This window comes from Clarias gariepinus, chromosome 15, assembly GCF_024256425.1.
Source record: "Clarias gariepinus isolate MV-2021 ecotype Netherlands chromosome 15, CGAR_prim_01v2, whole genome shotgun sequence".
Classification (NCBI taxonomy): Eukaryota; Metazoa; Chordata; class Actinopteri; order Siluriformes; family Clariidae; genus Clarias; species Clarias gariepinus.
In genome coordinates, this window is record NC_071114.1 from 1,994,129 (window position 1) to 2,020,019 (window position 25,891).

Sequence of the window (25,891 nt, forward strand, 5' to 3'; positions counted from 1 at the left end):
CTGACTTACGCCACTGGCTGATGCGGTGGACGTAAATCTGAAAAGCATGTACTGGACACAGTAAGTGAAGTCTCTCCTGCTCTGAAGCTGTAAAGGCGGAGGACAGAAGGCTTCAAAAACAATAGGGTGCATGTTGGGAATGGAACTTTCGGAAGATAGTTCAGTGAGGATGCAAAATGGCCCTGACTAGCCCAGGGGCAAAGTCTAGGCAGGATGGGGAGACTGACAGATCTCCGATCCTCTTAGAGAGGTAACGGCCATTTAGAAAAACCATCTTGAGGGTCAGAAACCTGAGGCGCTGAATCTAGTGGTTCAACAAGGGGGCACAAGCCCAAAGACAACTTTTACTGCAGAAACTTCAGCACTGAAACAATTCAGCAGTGGACTGGGTCTACCTGCTTCGTCATGCACCAACTTTCAAATACATTCCATTTAAGGGCAGAAGCTCTTCTAGGGGAGGGAGCCCTAGCACTTAGAATAGTCTTAATAACGCTGGCTGGAAGACCAGCTTGACTTAGTTGGTCCCGTTCAGGGACCGCCAAGGTGTCCAGACCCAGGGGCTGGAAGAGTCAGAGAGTGGTAAAGGGGACATTTGCTGATTTTGCGAGGCAGAGGTCCACATCTGCTACATGAAATTTTCCCAGAATTTAAATCGCCCTGAGGGACAGGAACCTGGCGCACTAGCTATTTAGCGATGCGAGCACAGTCCGCCCTGGCAATTAATATATGAGACTGCCATAGTGTTGTCCAGCCGCACTAGGACATGGTAGTCTCAACTGCTGGAGGAAGTGCTTTAGGGCCAGAAATAGAGCCATCATTTCGAGGCAATTGATGTGCCGCGCGAGAAGATGGCCTCTCCAGCTCCCTTGGGCTGGACGGTCATCTAAGACCGCACCCCAGCCCATGAGGGAAGCGTCTGTCGTTAGCATCTGCGACGACAAGACGAACTTAGAGTGGGACCCAGAGTCAGAAACCGGGGTCTGAACTACATAGGAAGGGTACGAAGCACCTGGCGCGTAGCCCTTATTGGGGATTCGCCCTAGAGTGAAATGAAATGCTCTCATGTGCAGAAGGTGTCACCGTGGATACAGCTGCCATGAGAGCTAAGATCTCTGAAAGTGATGGTCACTTTCTGGTCTAGCTTGATTTCCTTGACGGTGTTGAGAATGGATTCGACACGAGCGGGAGACAGCTGTGCCCGCTTACGCTCAAATTCCATGTGACACCCAAATATGTTGTCCTCTGAACAGGAAAGAGCACGCTTTCATGGCGTTGGATCTCAATCCTACAGTAAGAAACAAAGATGAGCTAGGACGACATGCTGATGTCGAAGCGCTAACTACTGAGACTGGGCCAGCCAGTCATGTAATTCAAATACGGATGCTCTGGAGTCGTAAAAGCCAGAACTACATCCATGTATTTTGTGTATGTGCGGGTGAGAGAGCTAGACCAAATGGAAGGACCCGATACTGGTAAGCTTCGCCCCGAAAGCGAACCTCAGGAACCTCCTGTGTTGTGGCAATATTTCTATTGATTTATTTTTAGATAGCGGTAAGGCCCGCGAAATCAAAAAATTGGAAGCAGCCCCCTGTTCCTCTTGGGAACCAAGAAATACCGACTGGAGTAGCCTGACTCTCTGTCTGGTAGGGGAACATGTTACATGGCCCCATTCCCCAGCAACTTCGGTCAGCAGATGCGCACTTTCCGGTTTCATGAAAGTGGAGACCACGCCATTGAAATGCGGAGGGTGATGTGAGAACTGAATCCTGTAGTTTCTCTCTAGAATGCTTAGTACCCAAGGAGATATACTTTGCAGTAGCTTCCACGCTGCCAGTATTTCAGAAAGGGGCAAAGTCTCTGCGGCTTGGTTAACCGGGGGGTGGGGGGGTGTTAGATGTTTGACATCCTGAAACATGGCAGGAAAAAAACTAAGAACTAACATTTTATTGGAAACTGGTGTTGCCCGAAACACCAGTGGTGGCGGAGCAAGAACACCGATCTCCTGGGGGTGCCAGGGAGAACACTTCATTCTTTGAAAAGAATTCTGCGTGCCTCTCCCCATTGGGGGGCCCCCCCACGGTCCTGGGCACATGAACCTCAGGGCTTCTTTGTGAAGAAGACAATATGCCAGTCTGACCTCTTTTGAGGCGGATTGCGCGACGCACCCCAATCTTACGAGGGGGTGCCCGGCTCAAAAACACTCTCCTTGTGTGTTTCACGCCTCTTAAGAGTCAGCCCGGTCGAGACTGGGTGGCCGACAGTCCCAACTCTTGAGCACGGCGGGGAAGGAATTTCCCGAAGGTTTGTTATATAACTTCGCCTCATGAACCTAGTGGCAACCGAGTTAACGACATCGGCAAGTAGGCCGAAAGGCGAGATGGGGGCATCAAGGAGGAATGCACAATCCTTTTCCTTGATGCACCTGAGATTCAACCACAAGTGCCTCTCTGCGGAAACCATCGCAACCATAAAACGGCCGATAGCACGAGCCGTCTGCTTTGTTGCACGAAAAGACAAGTCTGTGGCCTGGCGTAATCCCAATACGCCCTACCTTGAAGAGCCCTGCCAGTACTCAAGTCTCTCAGCAGGTCAGCCTGGTAGACGTGCAAAACCGCCATGGTGTGCAATGGAGCACCAACCTGACCTGCTGCCTGAAAAGCTTTTCCCTCCAGGAAAGATAAAAGTCTACACAGCTTGAAGGGAAGTAATAGCTTTTCAGGAAGGATGATGTCCCAGGAGAGAAATAGCCTGGAAGCGTCTCTTCTATCTGGGTGTCATCATATAACCCACAATTTCCACATCAACTATATTTAAATAAATAAATAAGTTGATGGCAGGAAAACACGGGATGAATACAGCTTACTCCATGAAAGGGTTAACTCATATAGAGATTGCTAAGAAAAGGGGAGAGAGCGTCGTTGAGGCTCCGCCCCCCCGGCCACCCAACAGAACCTGCCGTCTATGTTTTTTTTTTTTTAAGTGCTTAGAGGCTATTACCATCTCCGCGGAAGCAAGAGAGGATGTTTTATCCTTGCCCATTCACAAGAAGCGCAAGGGCGCGCTTGAGAGTGGACAGAGGGATTTCCCGATCCGATGAGAACGCGAAAGAAAGGCGTTTTTAAATCCGTCTCTCACTGCTTTGCCGGATGCACGAGTTTAAGTCCCAGGAATGCGCGGCGGCTCGAAGCTTTTCAAGAAACGCGCTCGTAGCACTTAATCGAAGCAGTAAAGTGTAGAGATCGCCCTCCGATATGGATTTTACACACGGAGTGACATCTCGTTTAAAACCATTATCCTTGAGTTAAACACTTCTTATTTTGCTGGTTAGACACAGACACGCACACACAACTAGGTGAAGACAAAGAATCTGAGGAATGTTTCCGGTTCACTCCTATTTATAACCTGCAGGTGCGTCTTATCAGATGACGTCACCCGACCGAGGTTATATAAGCCAAAAATTTGTCTGTTTGATACACACATGCTTCACAACCGGCAACATGACAAGATGTTTCCCATAGCGTTTTTACGCACCATCGAGTGTAGCCTTTGAAAGTGGACTACTTTTATCTGGAATAAAAAACAACCACGTATTAAATAAAGTATCCTACAGAGGCCTTATAAATCAGGAGGAATGGCACTTCCAAACTTTTTTTATTATTACTGAGCTGCTAATGTAAGGGCAATGTTATTTTGGGCGCAGTATGCAGTCAACCCTCCCGTCTGGGTAGCTATAGATGAAGCATCCATGGGATCAATATCTCTCTCATCATTATTATACGCTAAATTGCCACAAAAACAACCCACATCTTCTCTTACCTCAAACCCATTAGTTATACACTTCGTTAAAATTTGGAATCAGTTTTGGAATCATTTTAAGCTTACTGATCTATCCTTGATAGCACCATTAAATGGACACTGTATGTTTGCTCCGTCTTACACAGATAATGCTTTTGGGGTTTGGTTTAAGTGTGGTATTGTGTCATTATACGATCTTTACATTGACAACATCTTTGGTTCATTTAAACAACTTGTACAAAAGTTTAACATTCCCAGGACACATTTTTATCGATATCTACAGCTGAGGAATTTCATTTCCTGTAATTCTGACTCTTTCCCTTTGGCTTTTTTTTGTGGAGTAGGGGAAGGGGTACGGTTAGGAAAAGTGCCTGCTGAGCCCTATGCGCATTAGGTGTGCATTGTGTGTTCCAGTGCCTTTTGATCATGGCCAGCATTGACTTTTCTCTGTGACGTGTGCTGCAATGGCCTTTCTGTGAAATCCGACTAGACGGACTGGCCTTCGTCCCCGCAGACATGGGTGAGCCTTTGGTACCCATGACCCAGTTTACTGATGTATAACTGATAACCAGTGTTACTGTGTTAATGTTATGACTGACAGGTGTATAAACACACTATTGCGCAACATTGCTTAGTCTATTATTGACTGACTTAATACATCTTTGTTTACTGTTTATGCCATTCTAGGCTATGCCTTTTGTGTTCTGTGTTTTGACAAGTTTGGATCTTTTTTGTTTATGTTGTTTGATCTAATTTCATTGTTTACTGAACTCTAAAAAACCTCACTTGCAACAATACAACCATATCTGCCACTGGTCAATACCCTGGTCACTGAGGCTAGTTTTATTTGTCTATCTATAAGTTCTCAAACATATATTACACTTATTATATATTATATAATATATTATTATATACACTTATATTATTATTATATATAAGTTATTTATCACATCACTCGTATTACAAAAATGTTTTGACACCCACTGGGTGTACTTTCAAGCAAATAAATAAATAAAAATGACCTGAGTGCTTCCTTTGGCTTCTCATCACGGAGGGATCTAAGGCAAAGCTTTAGGTCACTTCCAGGATACGGGTAATCTCGCATTTCCATCTGATCACAGTAGATCCGAAGAGGCTTAAGGATTCCTTTTAGCTTCAACAGCTGCTCTGTAGTACAGTAACAGATTTATAAATGGTTTTGATTTTATTTATGGTTCATTAAAAAAACGTATCAAATTAAACTCTCAAATAGACGTTCCATAAACTACAATAGATTATGAGCCACATGAGTCAGGAAACAACAACATGTATGTTAAATAAATACTGAGAAACCTGGCCAAAAAGCAGTAAATGTAATGTCCATATACTGTAAACTTTGAAAGCAGATATTCCTTAACCAGTTCACAAATAGATACCACTTAGGATGGTTAAACTGGGGGATAGGGGTTCGGAGTGAGGGTCAACATATTTTTTTATTATTCTGCTCAAACCTACTGTTTATTAGCAGGACACTAAAAGACTGAACTTGATGTACTGTATGTGGGCATCTCTGCCAGCTTGCAGTCACAATTCACCTGCCACAATATCCACAGACTTATTGGAGGGACCGCAATACAGGATGCCACGCCGCTTGGGTATTTTCTTATCTAGAGATGCATCTTCTCCCAGTTTTGTTGACTTGTTGGAAGCTTGTGCTTCATGACGTTTGTTCTTCTTGTAGAACTGATATGTGATATGAACCCCAACTACAGTTTTCCCAGTACCTGTTGAGTGGATCAATGTGAGAATTTGTTACCGATCTCTGTTAAGACAGTAGACAGTAGTAGTTATCAATTTTCTTATAAACCTGTACCTGGTGGTCCTTGGATCACAGTAAAGGGATTTTTTAGTGCCTTCTCTACAGCCCTCTTCTGACTTTCATTCAAAGGTGGCAGGTCCAGGTTGTGATCCATGTTGTCATACACTGGCTCAGGCTCTTTAGGTGTATCTGGTAAGAAATTTGAACATGAAGCCAGTGTTTTGCATGATTTCATGTATACTTGGTTTTAAAATGTAATAGATATTGCAAAGAAAGGAAAAATTTATAGTGTATTGCAAAATTATTTATACTCCTTCAACTTTTCAACATTTTGTCATGTTACAACCATAAATGTAAATGTATTTTATTGGGATTTTATGCGATAGACAAACACAAAGTGGCACATAATGGTAAATTGGAATAAAATGAGAAATGTTTTTCAGAAGTCATCTAATTAGTAAATAGAGTTTTAAGCAGGGTAAGATCATAAAAAAGATCTTTAAGCATCTCATGAAGTGCTGTTCAGTCCATCATCCAAAAATGGAAAGAGTATGGCACAACTGCAAACCTACCGCCTAAACTGACCAGCTCAGGTGGGAGAATCTGTCCACAGGACAATTGTCCACAGGACAACTACTAGTCATGCACTCCACAAAACTGTCCTTTATGGAACAGTAGCAAAAAGAAAGCCAATGTTGAAAAAAGTCCTGTTTGCAGTTTGTGACAAGCCATGTGTGGTAAACAGCAGACAGAAAAAAAGTGCTCTGGTCAAAGGAGACCAAAATTGACAGTTTTGTCTTAAATGCAAAATGCTACAGTATGTTTACAGAAGATCCATCCAATCTGACTGAGCATGAGCTGTTTTGCAAAGAAGAATTGGCAAAAATTTTACTCTTTAGATGTGCAAAGTTGGTAGAGACACGCTGTACCCCAAAAGTAATATATAGAGATTTATTTGTAAAAAAAAAAATCAAACCATATATCATTTTCCTTCCACATTTACATTTGTGGTTTAACCTGACAAAATGTGCAAAAGTTCAAGAGATATCAATACTATTGCAAGGCTCTGTAGGTCAGATGAATCTTACTGTAAGCACTGAAAACAGTCCCCATTGCGATGGCCTTCACCAGCTTATTGGCTTTTTTAATGTTTTCTACAGCATGTTCATATTGCCTGAAAAAAAACAGTATCTTATTCTCACTTGTTATCAAGTATATTGTTTTTTTGTGCAAAAGATCAGACAGTTATAAGATTTTAAAAAGGTATATAACATACACGTATGGGATTTTCTTTGGAATTACTTCGACAGTGAACTTTGTGTCTTTCTCTTGAAGTGTACATGGGATATTCAGCATATTTCTGGGGTTTATTTGAAAATGTATTTGGATTTGGGGTAATTTTTTATGTGTCTTCATATTTCCCTGTTTTTGCGCTTGGGATTTGATGGTTACACCATGTGCGACCCATGTGGAGGGCAGTGTGTTCTGCAAGTCAGAGAGATTAGAGTCATTGCACTGTGTTGTTTCTGTCTTTTCCTCTTTTTTAGCATATTGATCCCTGAGTCTGACACAGAGGTAACAGTTTGTTAGATCAAATTCCAGAGACCAGTCTTTCGTCTGTTGTTGTGTCATCTTAAAGTAACCTTCCAGAGATGTCTCTGTGGTTCCTGTCCATTTTATGCTCACATCTTCAAGAATCACACTGTTATTTTCTTCTACAGCATTGTAAGCGGTGTCCATTTGACACAGTTTTCCCCAAATCTCCTGGTACTCCTTATAATCCTTGTACTTTGTTTTTGATGAACGACATATTGTGCCATCTATGGGGGTGAAACACTTGATTGGGTTCCTTGCATGCTCCAAACAAACTTCAAAGGAACTACTAACAGTGAGGAGGTTTACTGCAGGCAGTATTGCCCCGTTGACAACCTCTGTGCCAAGCTGCACTTGACGCACATCTTCAGACTTGAGTTTCATCGTCCACACTTTAAAATGTTTTAAGGAATCTTCTGGCTGTTTTTCATGTTTTATACTATTTTCAGCTTCTTTTACATTTTGAAGGCACTCGGTGACCTTACCCCAGTCTTCACTTTTAACTGTAGATATGATTTTGAGCCAATTCCTACCCGAGATCCGGATTACGTTTTTGTTCTTTGACTCTTTAGGCTGTAGCTGTGGCTTGGACTCAATAAATGAATACACTCTTCTCTTCCAGGTAAGAGTGCAGGATTGGGCTTCAAGGTTAAGTGCTGGCTGCTCTACCACTTTGAGGTTTCTGTACTTGATCTTCAGCCCTGATAATATGTCAAGTGGAACCGAGATCATAAATTCATGCTCTGAAAGCTTGTCCACTACTGCTAGTTTGGTCACATCTCTAGAACTAGATTTAGTTGCATTGATGAATCTTAATGACTCCAAATCAAAGTCCTCTGTAGAGTCACATTTGTCACAAAAATGATCAATTTCTTTTTTTGTGTAATCCAAGTCTACTTGTTTTTTTTCTGAGAGCACACTATGGAGAAGCCTCTGAAGAACCAGGTCCAGATAGCGTCTCATAGGCGATGAGGCCCATGTGTATGTATTGAGTTGCAGGTCATAATGTCCTAATCTTGAGGACAAGTTAGAGCATGATCTCAGGATGACAGCTTTGTTTTGAATTTCCTTGAATTCCTTGGCCATGTGACATAATGTAGGATGGATTTCATCTTTTATAATAAGATGAACCAGCTTGTGGTAGTCTCTTTTCTGTGCCAAGCTTTCCATATGCTCGAACACAGGTCTTAAGACGTGAATGAACTCTTTGGCTCCTTCAACATTTGCCTCTGGAACTTCACATATTTGTGAGAGATGTGGAGACAGGGGCAGTAGGGAAGAGTAATTCTTTTTAAATGACTCAAGCAGTTCAGGATCTGGCTTGAAGTGGCACCTCAGTGGGGTGAGATCTCTTGTTAGGTCTTTGGAAATAAGTTTTTCAGCCACTGCATTGTTATAGAAAATCATTAGCTCTTCTACCATGCAGTGGGCTCTACTACGTCCATTTCTTTGGCCACTGCTCCAGGTTCCTTCCAACCTGAAGTTTCTAAGTTCCTTGGTAAAGCAGTAGGCCACAGCAATACAGTCTTCTACACTGGAAAAGCGTAGAGGTGCCTGGCTATCATCAGGACAGAACTCTTGTATTATCTTGTCTGCTTCTTCGTACGATAGCCGTCTGTTAGATTTGATAACAGAACGAGTAAAATCACTGGACTCTATAATATTGGTGGCTTTGTTAATCATTATTTTCAAGGATATGGTCTTTCGGATTTGATGTGGGAGTAAGCTCAGGCATTTATTGCTTGATTCCCTGGAAAGCATGAAAGCTGGTGTCCCTTGCAAGTCAGGGGGAGGGTAAAATGTCCTACCTTGCTCTTTGGCAAATGTATCCTCCTTACTGCCTTTTCTAATGACACTAGCTACATCAGTGATGTGAATAGCAATCATATATTGTTCTCCATGGTCACTCAGACTGAAGGCATCATCCAAGTCATGAGCATCACTAGGGTCTATGGTGAATGTTAGGTTTCTTTCCTCATTTCCCTCTTGGTCACTATTTTCTTTAAAAGGAGGAGGAGAGTCTTTAATGCCATATTCTAGTTCCAGAAGCTCATTACAGTACTCTTCATGTGAGATAACTTTTGTAACCGCTCCAAGAGGATACTGATGAGTCTTTTCCCATTTCAGCACCTTGACCACTAAAAGCTGATCCTCTGCCATGTCTACAGAACCCTCAGAGACATAGTGTCCATCTTTTGGACTGATCTTCCGTATTTCTATTTTGTCCTGTTGTTTTTTCAGGATACATATCCTGGTCATGTTTTTCTTGACCGGCGTAGCTAGTTGTTTATGTCCCTCCATCCTGCAGATGATGGTGCAGCTGTTTTCAGATCTATCCAGCAATCCTACTACTTTCCCTTTCACTAATTCACCTCGATTAGGCTGACATGTTCTGCTCAAGATCTGAACACAAACCTCATCACCAGGAAAGGATCTGCCCACATCATCCCTTCCACTGATGCAAATGGTAGAAGTCAGATCATTGAGAGGTTTTGCATATGCCAGATCGTGTCTCTCCATTTTGAGTTTACAGCGTACGTATTCATGAGGTTTGGTATCCAACATTTCTTGTAGTTCCTCCTGACTGTGTTCTTGTTCGAACAGAGGCTCCCTGTGGAAACCTCGACTGGAGAACTTGAAAAGGTCCTTGTGGATTTCTGAAGCTTCATCCAGAGTTGTTCTGTCACCAGAACATCCATTGGCATTTTTTTTATTCCTTTTTTTCTTGCCCATAGTTTATTCTGAAAATACACACCAGACAATTAAGATTATTGCAGCCTGCTACAAAATACATAAAAATGTTAACTTTTGAAACTATGTAACATAATTGTATGTAATTTATTACATTGTACAATATACAAAAATGTTTGTAAAATCTAATACCTAATACTAGACCAAGATGGCAGTGTGTGCACATCACAAGGCTCAGCATCTCTCCAGATTTGCCATATATGTGTGCTTATTTGCGCACTATTCTCCTGTGTGCTCATGCAATTCAGTTGTGCGAGTATAACAGACAGTCACTTTTAGACATCAATAACATTTGCTAAAACTTTGTTTCAGACTTTTTTTTTTTTAACATTCGACCAGATACCAATGGAGCTTGTAAGAAATGCTCAACATAGCAAGGTGCTTTTCCCACCCGGGAGTTGCGCTGGCGCAGAGGCCTTAAACAAAGATGTGGAAAACATGGAAGACATCGGGCAAAACTAAGAATAAACCCAAATCAACCTGTACTTTCTAACATTTTCCTTCCTAATGTGCAGTCTCTGGCAAACAAACAAGATCAGCTTAAGATCTGGACTCTCATGCAGAGACTCATTACTAACTGCAATATCATATTTATCATATCCCAAATGGCGTGCTAGAGCTCGAGGGGTGCACAATTTTCAGGGCTCATAGAGAACCAGCATGCACAGGTAAAAACAATGTCAGGGGCTCATGAATTTATTCAATTCAATTCAATTCAATTTTATTTATATAGCGCTTTTAACAATGGTCATTGTCTCAAAGCAGCTTCACAAAGGTGAAAGAAATTCATTAAAAAAATTTAATTAATTAATATATATATATATATATATATATATATAAAATAAAATAATAATAATAAATTGTGTATGTGTGAGAAAAATGCGTCTAGATAATAATGAGATGAATGAATGAAATGTCTCTGATGAGAAGCCAAGGGTGATGGCGACGGTGGCAAGGAAAAACTCCCTGAGATGGCAATAGGAAGAAACCTTGAGAGGAACCAGACTCAACAGGGAACTCATCCTCATCTGGGTGATAACAGATAGAGATGATATAACACCATGTGTGTTGTGCAGGTGAAAGTACAATATAACAGAAATTCTTTAAATTAATATGAAGTCCAGCCCTGCCCCCTTTTGTAGATTTTGAAATTCTGGGAATTACAAGAAGTCCGGAGTTTTGTGATCTTAAGGAGCGTGGTGGATTATAGCGTATCAGAAGACTGGTTAGGTATGTGGGAGCTAAACCATTTAAAGCCTTGTATGTAAGTAATACTATTTTGTAATTAATTCTAAACTGAACAGGTAGCCAGTGCAGGGATGATAATATAGGTGTTATATGATCATATTTTCTGGATCTAGTGAGAACCCTGGCAGCTGCATTTTGGACTAACTGAAGCTTGTTTATTGAGGATGCAGGACAACCACCTAGTAATGCATTACAATAGTCCAGTCTGGAGGTCATGAATGCATGAACTAGCTTTTCTGCATCAGATACGGATAAGATGCCCCTAAGTTTGGCGATATTTCTAAGATGGAATTTATGTGAACAAAACATGTGCACTGTCTCTGTCTCTGTTTCTTCACACTGCTCTGCTGGGAGTTCATGTGCGTTGTTGTGATAGCAGTGTATGTCCCCAGGATGCTAAGGCCATGAAGAAACTCAGTGCTGCTATTAACTGCTATGTCTGCAGACATTGAATGCTGATGGAGCCTTTATTGTCACTGGGGATTTTAATCACTGCAATTTAAGATCTGTTCTCCCAAAATTCCAACAGAATGTTTCCTGCTTCACTAAAGGACACACAATCCTGGATCATGTTCATAGAAGTGTGGCTGATGCTTACTGAGTCACATCCCTCCTTCAGTTTGCACAATCTGACTATCTTTTATTGTTTCTGCTGTCCAAGTACAATTTCAATCATCATATGAAAACAACAATCACATTGCACCTCAACAGACCCCACTGTCAAGCTCCTGAAATTTGCAGATGACACCACAATCATCGGCCTCATCCAGGACAGTGATGCGTCTGCTTACAGAAGTCAGGTCGAGCAGCTGGCTGTCTGGTGCAGTCTCAACAACCTGGAGCTGAACACGTTCAAAACAGTGGAGATGATCGTGGACTTCAGGAGGAACCCACCTGCACTTCCCCCACTCACCATCATGTACAGCACTGTGACAGCAGTGGAGTCATTCCGGTTCCTGGGCACGACCATCTCTCAGGACCTGAAGTGGGACATTCACATTGACTCCGTTGTTAAAAAGGCCCACCAGATGTTGTATTTCCTTCTCCAGCTGAAGAAATTCAACCTGCCACAGGAGCTGCTCACACAGTTCTACTCAGCCGTCATTAAATCCATCCTGTGCACTTCAATAACTGTCTGGTTTGGCTCAGCTACGAAAGCAGACTTCAGAAGACTACAAAGGACGGTTCGGACTGCTGAAAGAATCATTGGCACTCCCCTGCCCACGCTGCAAGGACTGTATATGTCCAGAGTGAAGAAGAGGGCTCGGAATATCACTTTGGACCCCTCACACCCAGGCCACCTTCTATTTGAACTTTTGCCATTTGGTCGACACTACAGAGCACCGAACACCAGGAGAGTCAGGCACAAGAACCGTTATGAACAGCTAAACATTCTTCTCACTGTCAATAAATATATATGTGCAATATTGTGTGCAACACCACTGTGCATTATACTGTACGATACCACAGATATTTAAATGTTCTTACATATAGACTGGAGTGAAATTGTTGCTCAGGCAACCCCTGACACACTCACCAACATCAATACCTACATAAACCCTATTCTGCTTTATACTAACAGGTGTGTGGATCAGGTGACCAAACAAAAAAACATCAATAATAGAAATGAAATAAATAAAAACAATACTTGACCACACCACCCCCCTTGAGTGTTTCTTACAATTCAACCACTGGTTATACTCTGTTATACAAATATTACACAAAGTAATTACACCCATTAGCACTACCAGTATCTCTACTTTAATTTAAGTATAGACTTTATGTACATTGTCCCCCATTGGCAGTGTGGGTGCAGATACATTTGCCACAAGGACAAAACAGAGCTCTTCTTGTTGAAAAACTTTCTCTCTCTCACACACACACACACACGCACACACACACACACACACACACACACACACAGATTACAACTTATACAGTACACTTAAAGCAGTGGAGAAATGTTCGTGTCATTCAGTTTTATTCTTTTCATTCTGACTGGTAAAGTAAAAACTCACCAATGACAGATAACTTCACAACAACAAGCACAAGCCAGGCCAGGGGTACAGGCGAGGGGAACAGACGAGGGGTACAGGCCAGGGGTACAGGCCAGGGGTCACTGAGTGAAATTAAGGAGTATAATATACACCGAGCTAATTACACTCTAATGTAACTTGTATATAATGTAACAATATAGCGTTCTGTGCCTAATAACTCTCTGCAACAAATTACCCACAGTTACTTTTAAAAAATTAACTCCTTATCTTGTTTCCCAAAAGTAAAATATAAACTTTAATTAATGAGAACCAATATGCCGAGGCTTTACTCACCGCACTGCTCTCAAGAGAGACACTGCACTCCAGGTAACTCCTCCAGGGGAAGGTTTTAACACACCATGACCTCACTCCTCCCTCTTGAATCATAATGAGAGTGTACTGCACATATCATTCAGATGACTTTTCAGGAAACGAAACCTAACAGGCTGTTTCGATTCTGAAGCGAGTCACATGGCGTGTTGCCAACAATGTTGGGTGTGACACATTATAAAGTAACGCGTTGGAGTACTGGGATTACTTATTTGATGTAACAAGTAATCTAACACTGTTAGTGTGTGTGTGTGTGTGTGTGTGTGTGTGTGTGTTTGTATTGTAATTAGTTACTTTAAAAAGTAACATCCCCCAAACCTGGTTGCCAAATATGTAGATTAAAAGATCAGTATGTGATTAAGGGATTACCTTTTTAATTTTGTATTAATTTTAATACAGTAATTTTTGAAAATACCGTATTGGTGGGAATTGATCACTAATGAAACAGCTATTTTAATTAAAATTATTATCTCTATAAACACTAACAGTAATATGATTTTTCATGTTTATTAGATTTATGCAACTGATAAAGAATATCTTTGTATTTTTTGGCCCGGTTTATATAAATATGTAATAAAATGACCTTATTGTGTGTATTTAATGAAATAAAATAGTTTCTATTTTAGTGTCCACACCCTTAATCCCAGGAGAAGTGTCACTCCTACAGACTTGACGTAGTTTCCTGGCATTTTATTTTTTTTGTTTCCTGTTTGTCTGCATTTTTTTGTAGTAGTCCTGCAAGTATTAATAATTTTATTTACTAAAAAAATGGGGGTGGGGGAACAAATGAAAAAGGGTTGTGTTCTACATCCCTATTTACAAATTAAGGAGTCTAATATTCACTGAATTAATTACACTGTAATGTAACTTAGTCATCCTAATACAATATATGCATAATTACCCATAATTCTTTATTTTAAATAACAAAACATCTTAACATTATTAACCCCATATCTTTTTTCCTGAAAGTGAAATATAAAATTTAATTAATGAGAACAAATATGTCGAGACTTTACTCACCGCACTGATTGTTAGGCTCTCAAGAAAGACACTGCAACTCCTCCTGACTAAAGCGTTGACACACCATGACCCCACTCCTCCCTCTACAGTAAGGGGTACATGACTTACCTGGTGGGCCTTGATAGAAATGTGGGTGCAGTCTATGGCACCAATCACATTAGGGAAGCCTGGGGACACACTTCATACTTATTGGAATGATCATAATTGCATTATTTTCATCAACAATATCTATACCGTACCTCTAATGGCAAAAAACTTTTGTTTTACAGCCTGGGGTCTTAAGTGGCTTGGAAATAACACAAATACCCTCAAAAACTGTTTGAGTGCCAAGTAAACTTTGGGAATGGCACAGCAGACAGCACTTTTCACCATGTTCTCCGCATCTCCAAAGGTGTAAAGATAAGTGCCACTTGCAAAGAACCGCAGGGCAATACACACAGTTTGTGCGGTTGTTAACGCTCGACTCCGGTGAGTTGAACATTCCACATGGGGGTTTAACAAAAAATTCCATTAAGGATACCCTCACGAGAAAAGCGGTATATCTCAAGAAGTATATTGTGATGCTGCGCCAAAAGATCCTTTCTATCACATCTATACACGAGGAATTTGAAAAACTCTGTGAATAATCCTCGCACTTTCTGTAACCGGCTGCTCTCTCATAAACGGACGAGACATGGCTGGGACAGATTTGAGAAAATTACCTCCACTTATATAGACGCAATCGGGGGATAGAATGTTACATAATATTAGACACAGATGGCGATTAACACACGAATGATGACCACAGTCACACACATGTATACATATACTGTATGTATGTTTAAATACATCCATGTTGTCGTCGGTCTTTCAGCTGCTCCCGGCGAGGGGTCGCCACAGCGGAATACTAGATTTTGATGGTCGGTCCAGATGATGAATGGCTCCCTGGAGCCAGTGTCGCCATTCCTCCAAAACCCACTTTATGGCCAGCAGCTCGCGGTCCCCTACCCCGTATCGCTGCTGAGTGGTGTCAAATTTTTTGAGAAAAAACTACATGGGTGTGGTTTTTGATCTGGGCTTCGTTGCGAGAGAACAGCCCCAGCGCCCACGTCTGAAGCGTCCACCTCCACAACGAATGGTTTGTTAGCCTCAGGATGTAGAAGAATTGGGGCAGTGGTGAAACGATTGCAGAGTTCCTTGAAGGCAGAAGCAAGCGAGTAGGCAGGATAACCACGCGAATTAGTCTAAGGACTCTCACAGAAGGGGAGCAAGGGAAAAACACAAATTTAACCCGCGTCCTATAGACACACACTCGAATCAGAAAGTCAACCCAAAAAAGTGAGTACTCACGAAATGGAGTGTGTGTGACATAAACAGACTGTCGAAAACAAAAACGAGTGTGTGTGACATAAACAGACTGTCCTGCAATCGTGTAAATTGGTAAAAGTTGAGCCATTTTGCTTCCATCAATCTGAAATGGAATAAAAGTAATAAAATCAGTATGATTAATAAATGTAAAAACCTAAATACAGTGGAACCTTGGATTACGAACGTTATTCGTTCTGGAAGCGAACTCACATTTCAAAACACTCGTAAAGCAAATTTTTCTATAGAAAATAATGGAAACTCAAATTATTCGTTCCACAGCCAAAAAAATGAATACATAAAAATAATTAACACAAAATATAAAGTAAAAATAAAAGAAATTAGCCTGCACTTTGCCTTAAAGTAATAAAATAAATCCAGACAGATAAGTGTTTCCGTTTGTGCGCGCAGGCACTGTGTGTGTGTGTGTGTGTGTGTGTGTAAATCTAAAGTAAGCTCCCCTCTCCCCCTTCTCGTCTCACAGTTACCCTTACTCCACACGCGCGCACACAACAGAAACACTGTTTTATTGGAAGAATAAACAAGAAATTTCGCTAAAGACATTCGATTGAGTAACACACTGACGGAATCACTGCTGTAAAGTAAAAATAAAACAAATTAACCTGAACTTTATCTTTAAAAAGAATTGCGACAGAGCAGTGTTTCTGTGTAGAACAGAGAGAAAGAGTGTGTGTGTCTTGTGTGTCTGTGAAGGCGAAAGTAGGGGTGTGTGTGTGTGTGTGTGTGTGTGTGTGTGTGGGGCACGGTGTCCAATGATGCGTACGCACACAGACACAAAAAGCACCTGATACAGAGAGAGAAAATGGATCTTTAACCTCTCTAATGAGACTTTCTTTTGCTTTACACGTGTGCTGTACACACACGCATACAGACACAAAATAAAATATGTTTCTACACACACACACACACACACACACACACACATGTGGTCACATACTGTAGGAGTGTAGTTACTATATTTAAGTTCTTACATTTATTTACCATACTAATTTTATGACTTGTGATCCACTTCAGATTAGTGGGAGCAAAATGGCTTACATTTTACCAGTTTACATGACTGCAGGAAAATCTATGTAAGTTGCACTTTTAAATGGTCTGTAGTCAACAATCCAAGAAATGAAGTAAAAAAAAAAAAAAACAACAAGAAAACGAAATGGGACAGATAAGCAGTGTCTTTGTTTACAGTGAGGCCATTTTGTCCTCTGTTATAGAAACTCTTAAGCCCCATAAAAGTCCTCCTCTCTACTCTTAACCATTTTTACCTTGGGAGCTGTTCCTAGGGCTAAGATGTTTCATGAATTAGTTTTATCTTTACTAAGATAAAGTCCTAAATTTAAAGTAAAATTGTCAAAAATTTCATCACTAGGAGCAACTTTTAGGTTTAAGAAGCTTTGTGAATACGAGCCCTGACGTGATGTCCTGGCACCTGGCGTCATCACACATATTTTATCCCAACACTGGGGTTTCTTGTTTGTCTGAAAGTTAAGGGCCTGTCCACACGGAGACGCGTTTCGCTGTATACGTATACATTTTTTATCGTATTGGCGTTTCGTCCACACGGATCCGGCGTTTTAGGAGACTGAAACCGCTATTTTTTGAAACCGGGTCCCAAAGTGGATAAATCTGAAAACGACACCCTCGCATCTTCGTGTGTACGGCCAATCCGTATATTTTGTGAAACGATGATGTCGTCACATCACGTGTCGGCTGCGTCACACGTAACAGCAACAACAATAATGGCGGACTACATGATTGTGTTCGTGTTGCTACAAAGCCTACTAGCTTTATTACAGCAAAATCTATTGCTTCTATGCAACTGTTATGAGCAACAAGCGATAATGGACAACACCATCTTGGTTCGTATACGGCGCGCAAGGTTATGCGCATGCTCAAAGTCTTCTTCTCCGTGTATAGTGCATCTCTATGGCAGAATTACAGCGCCCCATACTGGTCTGTAGGCCAGGTGTAGCTCAGTGGTTAAGTGGTTTTTGGACTATGGTTCGGAAGATCCCAGGTTCAAACCCCACAACCACCAAGTTGCCACTGTTGGGCCCTTGAGCGCGGCCCTTAACCCTCAACTGCTCAGATGTGTAATGAGATAAAAATGTAAGTCGCTCTGGATAAGAGCGTCTGCCAAATGCCTAAATGTAAATGTCTGACATATATACTACACCGTTTTCAGTGGTTTCGTGTGTACGCAGATATTTCTTGTGACAACGCCGTGTTCAACAAAAAAAAATGATCGGATAGGGAACGCACCGGCTTCGTGTGGACGGAGTCTAAAACACCTATAAACTTTCCTATAAATGTGTTTCTGGAGACTTTGGCTGAAGGTGTTTTACATCCCTCCACATTTACTCACACACAGTTTCTGTTTCAGGCTGCATTTAAACACTGTTAAAACCCACAGAGCACTGAGCTAAAAGAATAAAAGAAAGTTCACACACAAATAATCTCAGAGAATTTTAAAGATGGGCGAATGTGTTAATAATTTATTAACTTAATAGAAGTTAATAAATAAAATGTGTTTTTTAAAAAAGTCAATAAAATAATAATAATTTTTTTTTTAGAATTCCCACTTGCTGTGTTTTTAATACATCTATACATGTATGGTACGTTGTGATGATCTTTCATCGTTGTACTCATCTATTTATTGACTTTTTATTTGTTTGTTTTCTAGATAAGAATCATGAGTGTGCTAAGACAAAGAGGTAATTAAACTATGTGAAATTAAATCATGTGCACCATTACAGACACTCTGACTCTACTGCAATTTGTGTTTATTAAGGCTAAGCTAATGTTACCATTTGATTAATGATGATGATTGGGTGTAAGAGAACAGATAGAGCAAGAAAAACAGTGAATTGCTAAACAAATTATAGTTAGCGATAGCGTTAATTATACTTGATAATACAATTATTCAAATAATGCAATTATGCTTTTAACGATAGTCATTATTGTAAAGCAGTTTTACAGAATAAAAAAAAGTTATAGAAATAAATATGAAATGTGTGAGGAAATGTGTATAAATCAGAATGATCAGATCGTCCCTGATGAACGAGCTGAGAGTGACGGTGCTGAGGGAAAAAATCCCTGAGATGGCAATAGGAGGAAACCTGGAGAGGAACCAGACTCGACAGGGAACCCATCCTCATCTGGGTGACATCATCAGGTAATACACCTTCACATGTCCAGATACTTGTTTTTAAATTTACATCCTAAATGTATCAAACTGACAACGGAACACATCAGACAGCAGTGATTCCGTTAGTGTGTGTGTGTGTGTGTGTGTGTGTGTGTGTGTGTTTGTGTATGTGTGAAAGTCATCCTACAAGCCCCGCCCCTGCCCCGATACCCCCCCCCCCCCCCCCCCCCCCCCTTCTATGGTAGAATAATTATAAAGGTCTTGACTAAAACAACATGCATGAGAAATCACAAAGGAGTTTTCATTTTCTGCAGTGGAAAAGTACTGAACTATATACTTTTATCAGAAAGTAACGCTGTAATGTAACTGATGACTTTTTAAAGACAGTAATTTTGTAATGTAATTAGTTACTTTAAAAAGTAACACACGTCCCCCAACACTGAGTCTTCATATCACCATCACAGCGGTCGGTACAGTACTATGGGGGAGTAAATTTGACATCATTATAAATAAATAAGTAAATATATAGAAATAAATAAATACATAAATACAATAAGCCCTGGAAAATTGCTAAATATATTCCTACTTTTGTTTATTAACCTATTTCAAGATTTAGTTATTTCTCCATTTCCACATTTCTACATTAATTTATTTCTGCATTTCCACATTTCTACATCTCTTTGTCGCTGTATGCTGATGAGGTAGTAAATACTTACTTATTTATTCACACATTAATTTATTCATAATGATATCATGTTTAGTCCTCCATACAGTACGGTACAGTTCCTAAAGAAACCACATCTGGATAGGGTTGTGTGTTGCCATGGTAACGCCCTGACTGATTGACAGCCCATAATAAGCAATAATGGTTTAGTGTAACAAACAATTGAGAATACAGACAGGGGAAGTCTCTCTCTCTCTCTCTCTCTCTCACTCACCAGTTCGTTCTTTTATTCCTTATTATACATAAACGGGGAGTTTGGTATAATATTTGGCAACCCCGTCCTCAGTCCCTAACAATGTCTCTTCCGCCTTAAACTGTCGCTAATGTTTTCGAAGGTAAGCAGTGAGTTATTTTATTTTTGTCTAGGCCACATTTCGGACAATTAGTTATTATTATTAGAGTTTATATTTTGTTGTTTTTAAATTAATTTTTAAAACGCGCCTGTTGTAAAGACCGGTCCGAGTGCGTTTAGCTGCTCCTCGTTAGCAGGCCCGAGACGCGACCGCGGGTTTTCCTGAAGAGCTCCACCGGGCCCAGCGCTTCACACAGCGGCCACTCGGCTGATTCCCCCGCGGCCCTTTGGAGAGGGCTATAGGGTGCATTAGACTTTAGAGACAGGGAGCTGAAGTGTTATTGTCCATGTGTTGATAAAGGTTTCAGTATAACTGCTGCTTTTCATTATTCTTTAATATTAGTTTTACTTTAAAAGAATGTTGTTATAGGAAATAATGTTAATTGGTGAAATTAGCCCTCATTTTAAAATAAACCTTTTTGTTGTTTTGCAAGTTCTTAACGTTTAATATTATTAAACAGATGATGTAGGAGCTTATATAGGTTACATAACAAAAGGAATCTAAACTATTATACATGCGATAAAGGGATCAATATTTTGTTTAATCTGTGATATGCCGTAGTGACCTCCCGATACGATATGATCACGATACGATATGATCCCGATACGATACGATATGATCCCGATACGATATGATCACGATACATCTGTGTCGATTCTAATGAAATTGTGATCGTCTAGCTATCACTGTTTTATAAATATCCTGATTCAATATAATTAAAAAAAAAATTATGTTACAATATTTTGCACTTGTAGGATTACAAGGAAACCGCAATGTTTCGACTTATTCAAAGTCTTTTTAAAGCACACAAATTTGATAATTTAGTGCCATAAAATATGTTTCTGTTGCACAACTCGGATAAACACGGAACAGAATCAATTATATTCAAAGATCAGGGTCCGATCACGGTCAATTAAACTAAAAAAAAACAGCCAAATCCAGTTTTGGGTCGATCGACCGCAGCATCTATTATAAATGTAAAAAAATAATTACAAAACATTTTGGAGTCAGTGTGTGGCAATGCATGAGTCCCTACACATAAGAATCTTGATTCAGAACCAAACGTTTTTCCTGTCATTGTTATAAAGAAGTATGTGTATTTGATCCCAGTTTGACATGCATTAGGACTCTGATGTGTATGTTCTGCCACCTGACAGTGTGTTTTACCTGTTGCAGGATTGTAGAATGAGCAAGGGACATGGAGCAAAACAAAGACTGCCGCCAGACATGCCAGACATTCTGGAGTCTTTTGATGAAGTGATTTTGGAAGAGGTGAAACAGCTTTTTATGAAGGTGAGACGGTACAGTGCCCCCCCCGGAGATGGATGGTGCTTACCCGACCCCAACGTGGCGCTCTGTGACCGGCCGTGGAGTCATCCGCCTCTGCAGGCTCTGAAAAACTCCCTAAACGAGGTGAAAAATCAGCTCAGTGACAAGGACTTGCCGGTGTGGCACCAGCACACCTGCTCCACCAACCGAGCCGGGACCGTTACGTCACACCTCCGCGAGACTGCCAACGCAGAACTTTGCACTCAAGCCTGGGCAAAGTTCTACGAAATTCAAGGAACGTTCGGCCTCCTGTCAGACACGGCACTGCAAAACGGCGAGCCAAACTCGGTACATCTGTGTGAAGCTCCCGGGGCGTTTATCTCTGCGCTTAATCACTTCCTCCAGACCAGCAGGCTGCACTGTGACTGGACCTGGGCCGCTAACACGCTGAATCCGTATCATGAGGCGAACGGACGGAGTTGCACCATCGCAGACGACAGGCTCATCGCTCATACTCTCCCTTGGTGGTTTTTTGGCTCGGACAACACCGGTGACATCATGGTTCAGAAGCATCTGCTGGAGCTGCAGAAGTTTGTCAGTAACATGCACAATGTGGATTTGGTGACCGCGGACGGAAGCTTTGACTGTCAGGGCGACCCGGGAGAGCAGGAGAGTTTAGTGGCTCCGCTGCAGTACTGTGAGACGGTATGCGCTCTACTCTTACTTTCCCCTGGAGGCTCGTTCGTCCTGAAGATGTTCACACTTTTTGAGCATTCGTCCATTTGCCTGCTTTACCTCCTCGTGTGCTGCTTTCACTCGGTTCACGTGTTCAAACCCGCCACTAGTAAATCCGGAAACTCGGAGGTCTATGTTGTGTGTTTGGACTTTAAATCTAAAACTGACATCCGGCCACTGCTCTCGAAGCTCATCCGTAACTACGGTCCGGATATGGTTTCCACGGTGGCGCTCTTTCCAAAACGCTGCATTCCCAAATCTTTCCTCAGGCAGCATGCAGACATCTGTGCGTTTTTTCACCAGCTGCAGATCAACACCATCCAGGAGAACCTGCGGCTCTTTACCAGTATGACTTCAGAACAGCGGAGGCATCTGGATCAGCTGCGAGAATGTGCTGCACAGTTCTACGTTCAACGTTTTCAGGTGCAGTTCTTACCACGCAAGCGATGGGTGTGCCGGGGTGGATCGATGGCATGGACAAAACCGTGCCCGAGGAAGCAACTGGGATCTTTTAACCAGCGTAAGGAGCTACAAGGTAAAGACTGGAGGCAGCGTCTTGTGCACGGACCCTACCGAGCGTGGATAGAGGAACATTTTCAGGAAGAGGAAGGACATCATGAAGTGCTCAGCGGTCCTGTGGTGGCCGAGTGTGACCTACACGCGTGGTTCAGTCAAACGGGTGCAAGACTACCGAAAGTATGCAGCTCTGCTTTCTGTGATCCGGAATTATTGGATCTGCTCAATGAAGCCCTAGAGGAACAGCCTTTGGATAAAACCACACCAGCATGCAAATCTTGCTCCTCCAGGACGTCAATATTAAATGAAATCTGCAGCCAAACGGACGTAGTGATGGTAGGGAACCCGTCATGGCAGGATGCGCCTCTGACAGAAGACAAGCTGCGGTTCTGCGCAGGCCCTTCCTACTCAGACTCCTGCGTTTCCACTTTGCACGACGGAGATCCTGTTTATCAGCACCAGCTTCTGAGGAGCGTGTTCTCCGCTCTGTCCGGACTCCCTGCAGGATCGGTGCTGGTGGTGCCCCTGCGCTCAGCCTTGACTCGTTTCACGGCGTCTCTGGTCCTCGCGCTACAGTTCTGCTTCCGGTCGATCGGTTTCCGGCTCCCTGCCTGCGGTCCACCGGTCCTCCTGCTGTGTGAGGGATTCTCCTCCGTCCCTCAGATCAACACCATTCTCCAGGAGGTCCTGGACTTAATGGAAACACTAGAATCGCACAAGCAACTCCAGCAGTTTGCTCCGATGGAACAGCTCATCGGAGGCTCGCTGCCCCACTTTCTATTGAACCTCAACAACACTGTTCTGAGGCAGCAGCTCCATTTGCTCTTGTCATTCCAGAGGAGATGATGACGCCCCCATCGCTGTTCCACTGAGGCTCGGCACAGCGCTGACGGGTTCACACACATCCGCCATGGTTTTCTTTCGTCTTTTACACTTAATTTGAGTTACCGGGTGTGATAATGTATAAGGACTGTTTGGTGATGTTATTATTTATGGAAACGATTCTGAGCTGTCCAGGGTTATGTTTTAGGATTATTTATATGTAATCTGTCTTAGTAAAGCTCTAAAGTACTTGAACTGCTACTTAGATTTGCCTTTTGGCCAATGGCCTTTGTTTATTAAAAGTAGTTTATTTTTGGACATATGATATTTTTTTAATGTCACTTACTGAGTCACTACCCTGTTTTTGAAAACACCAAATATGTAAATAAACAGTATCGATGTTTGATTGTGTTATACTATTATATAGATTTTATAGATTTAAGTAGGAATGAACTTGTATTTTTTTATTTGAAAGCCTAACTAAAATCTGACTACATGCAACTTTTTAAACCTTATTTCATATATATAACATATTTCTACTTTAGCATTTTAATACAAAAATATGAAAATTTCCTGCAGGTATTTTTAAACATCACAATCATTAAGAAGTAAAAACAAATACAGTAAGAACGCACGTGACATGTGACATCAATAAGATGTGACGTGAGGAGATCTGACACGGTGCAGTTGTGGAAACCCAATCAAGAACGCGGATCGACATCAGATGATTTCAGTTCAGATCTGTAAACCGCATTTCATCTGGAATAACCAAGATGATCTGTCTGAAAATTTTCCAATACTGGTGTAAGAACAATATTTAGTACATTTTCTTACCTCTACAATATATATATTAAAATATAATACATTTTAAACCTTTATAAAGTTTTGGAGTAATTAAATGTCCCCTTTTCCTTATAACGTTAGTTTTCGCACTTTAAAACCAAGTGCTTCATTTAAACACTACAAACTAACTTCAAATACAAGAGTTTAACATTTAACTGCAGCGTGTATCTGTCATCCACCACAATTATTATTTCTAAACAAACTTATAATTCGCTCCTACCACATGGAATAAAAATGTGTGTGAGAGCGCCACCTGTAGGATCATAAGAAAAGCAACGTTTTACCACCTCAGATGCCTCCAAACTCAACTGTGATCAGTGCGTTAGTGTATCAGGGGATTATATAGAGAAATAAAGGGAGTTTTTACTCTCAGAACTTCTTTTATTCTGTATCAGAATCAAAAGTCAAACTTTGACTTAATCGCTCCTTGTCATTAATAAGGTTAGGAGTATTCTCCTCCTACTTGAAAGACCTGTGTCTTTTTGTTGCACAAACCACGTAATGTCCTGAAATGGCGTGTGTGTGCGCGCGCTGTGTTTACCTGATCTGTGTCTTGTGCCTGATTTGCATTGTGCACTTGTGTCTGTATTCAATGCTGTACACTGAGACTTGTTTAACATTATGTCTTTTATGTTGTGGTTAATGTTTGTATTTAATTTCAGTTTGCACGTATAAATGTGGACACTCGAGTTAATCGACACTTGTGACCCCTAAGCTCTCGTGGCAGATCCCAGGAGATGATTGTTTTACTGAACTGAAAGTCTTTCTTGTTTCACTTTCTATCAGTTTTTCTTTTGTGGAAAGGTGAGAGCGTGGCCATGCAGCTCTGATCAGAGGGAGTCAGATCTCGGCTAATCTGACAGGTTTGTCTGAGTGAGCGATGCAATTAAATGTTAAACAAGATGCCATGTCATTATGTCATTCAGAAAATAACTCCTAATTGCTTATGTACACGACTCAGCCTTTTGTCTTCCCCGACTTCATTCATCACACGCCAATAACCTTCCGTAATTGTTATCTGTCACATTGCGTTTAAAATATAGACGGTGCACATCCGCCTATCAACGTTACTCAAGACCAAATCAAAATAAATAGACTCATTAGACTTGTCGAGTAAGATGTTGACTTTGAAGACACTAATTAGACTTCTTGCAACATTTCAGTATCTGAGTGACTTTTAATTAAGGATTTGTCTTTACGTTTTGTGCCACATTTATTTCCTTATGGAGCAGAAAATAGGGAAATCACACTCCATACCATTAGGGGGCAGTAGTGTAGATACTGTTGCATTAATACCCTCCAAATAACTACACAACATACTGTTGTCCACAGTGGAGAAGGCAGCTCTGAATCTCAGGATCTCTTTAAAAAACACTTGCGTCAGCATTCAGTTGCTAAAACATGAACCATAGAAGTGGAAAGAATGAACATCGACTTTTCCAGCGTTCTCAACATGGCCAGCTAGCTATTTTGCAGGACAGGAAGTGTACTTGATGCTAATCTAGTGATTGAACGTTTCTGTTACTGCTTAGCTACATCAGCCTTGGG

The 25,891-nt window shown here is 41.3% G+C and overlaps 2 protein-coding genes across 4 annotated transcripts in view; one reads left to right on the forward strand and one right to left on the reverse strand.

Annotated features, from left to right (window-relative positions):
• Positions 1-13,653, reverse strand: part of LOC128542864 (helicase with zinc finger domain 2-like) — a 33,441-nt gene extending 19,788 nt beyond the window's left edge. Inside the window, exons 1-6 of one of the 3 annotated variants that reach the window (XM_053513001.1) lie at positions 13,516-13,653; positions 6,870-9,927; positions 6,682-6,767; positions 5,648-5,782; positions 5,370-5,558; positions 4,818-4,962 (exon numbers count right to left, since the gene is read on the reverse strand). In XM_053513001.1, coding sequence (XP_053368976.1) covers positions 4,818-4,962; positions 5,370-5,558; positions 5,648-5,782; positions 6,682-6,767; positions 6,870-9,919 — 3,605 coding nt within the window. In that variant the 5' untranslated portion in view covers positions 9,920-9,927; positions 13,516-13,653. Of the gene's footprint in view, positions 1-4,817; positions 4,963-5,369; positions 5,559-5,647; positions 5,783-6,681; positions 6,768-6,869; positions 9,928-10,069; positions 10,273-13,515 lie in introns of those variants that run through there. The other 2 variants (XM_053512999.1, XM_053513002.1) reach the window with 2 other exon arrangements.
• Positions 13,654-20,032: 6,379 nt separating this feature from the next.
• On the forward strand, positions 20,033-23,904 carry cmtr2 (cap methyltransferase 2). The gene is made up of 2 exons (XM_053512414.1): positions 20,033-20,140; positions 21,335-23,904. Exons 1-2 carry the CDS (start codon positions 20,129-20,131, stop codon positions 23,522-23,524), a joined length of 2,202 nt encoding a protein of 733 aa, XP_053368389.1. The 5' UTR covers positions 20,033-20,128; the 3' UTR covers positions 23,525-23,904.
• Positions 23,905-25,891: the final 1,987 nt, after the last annotated feature.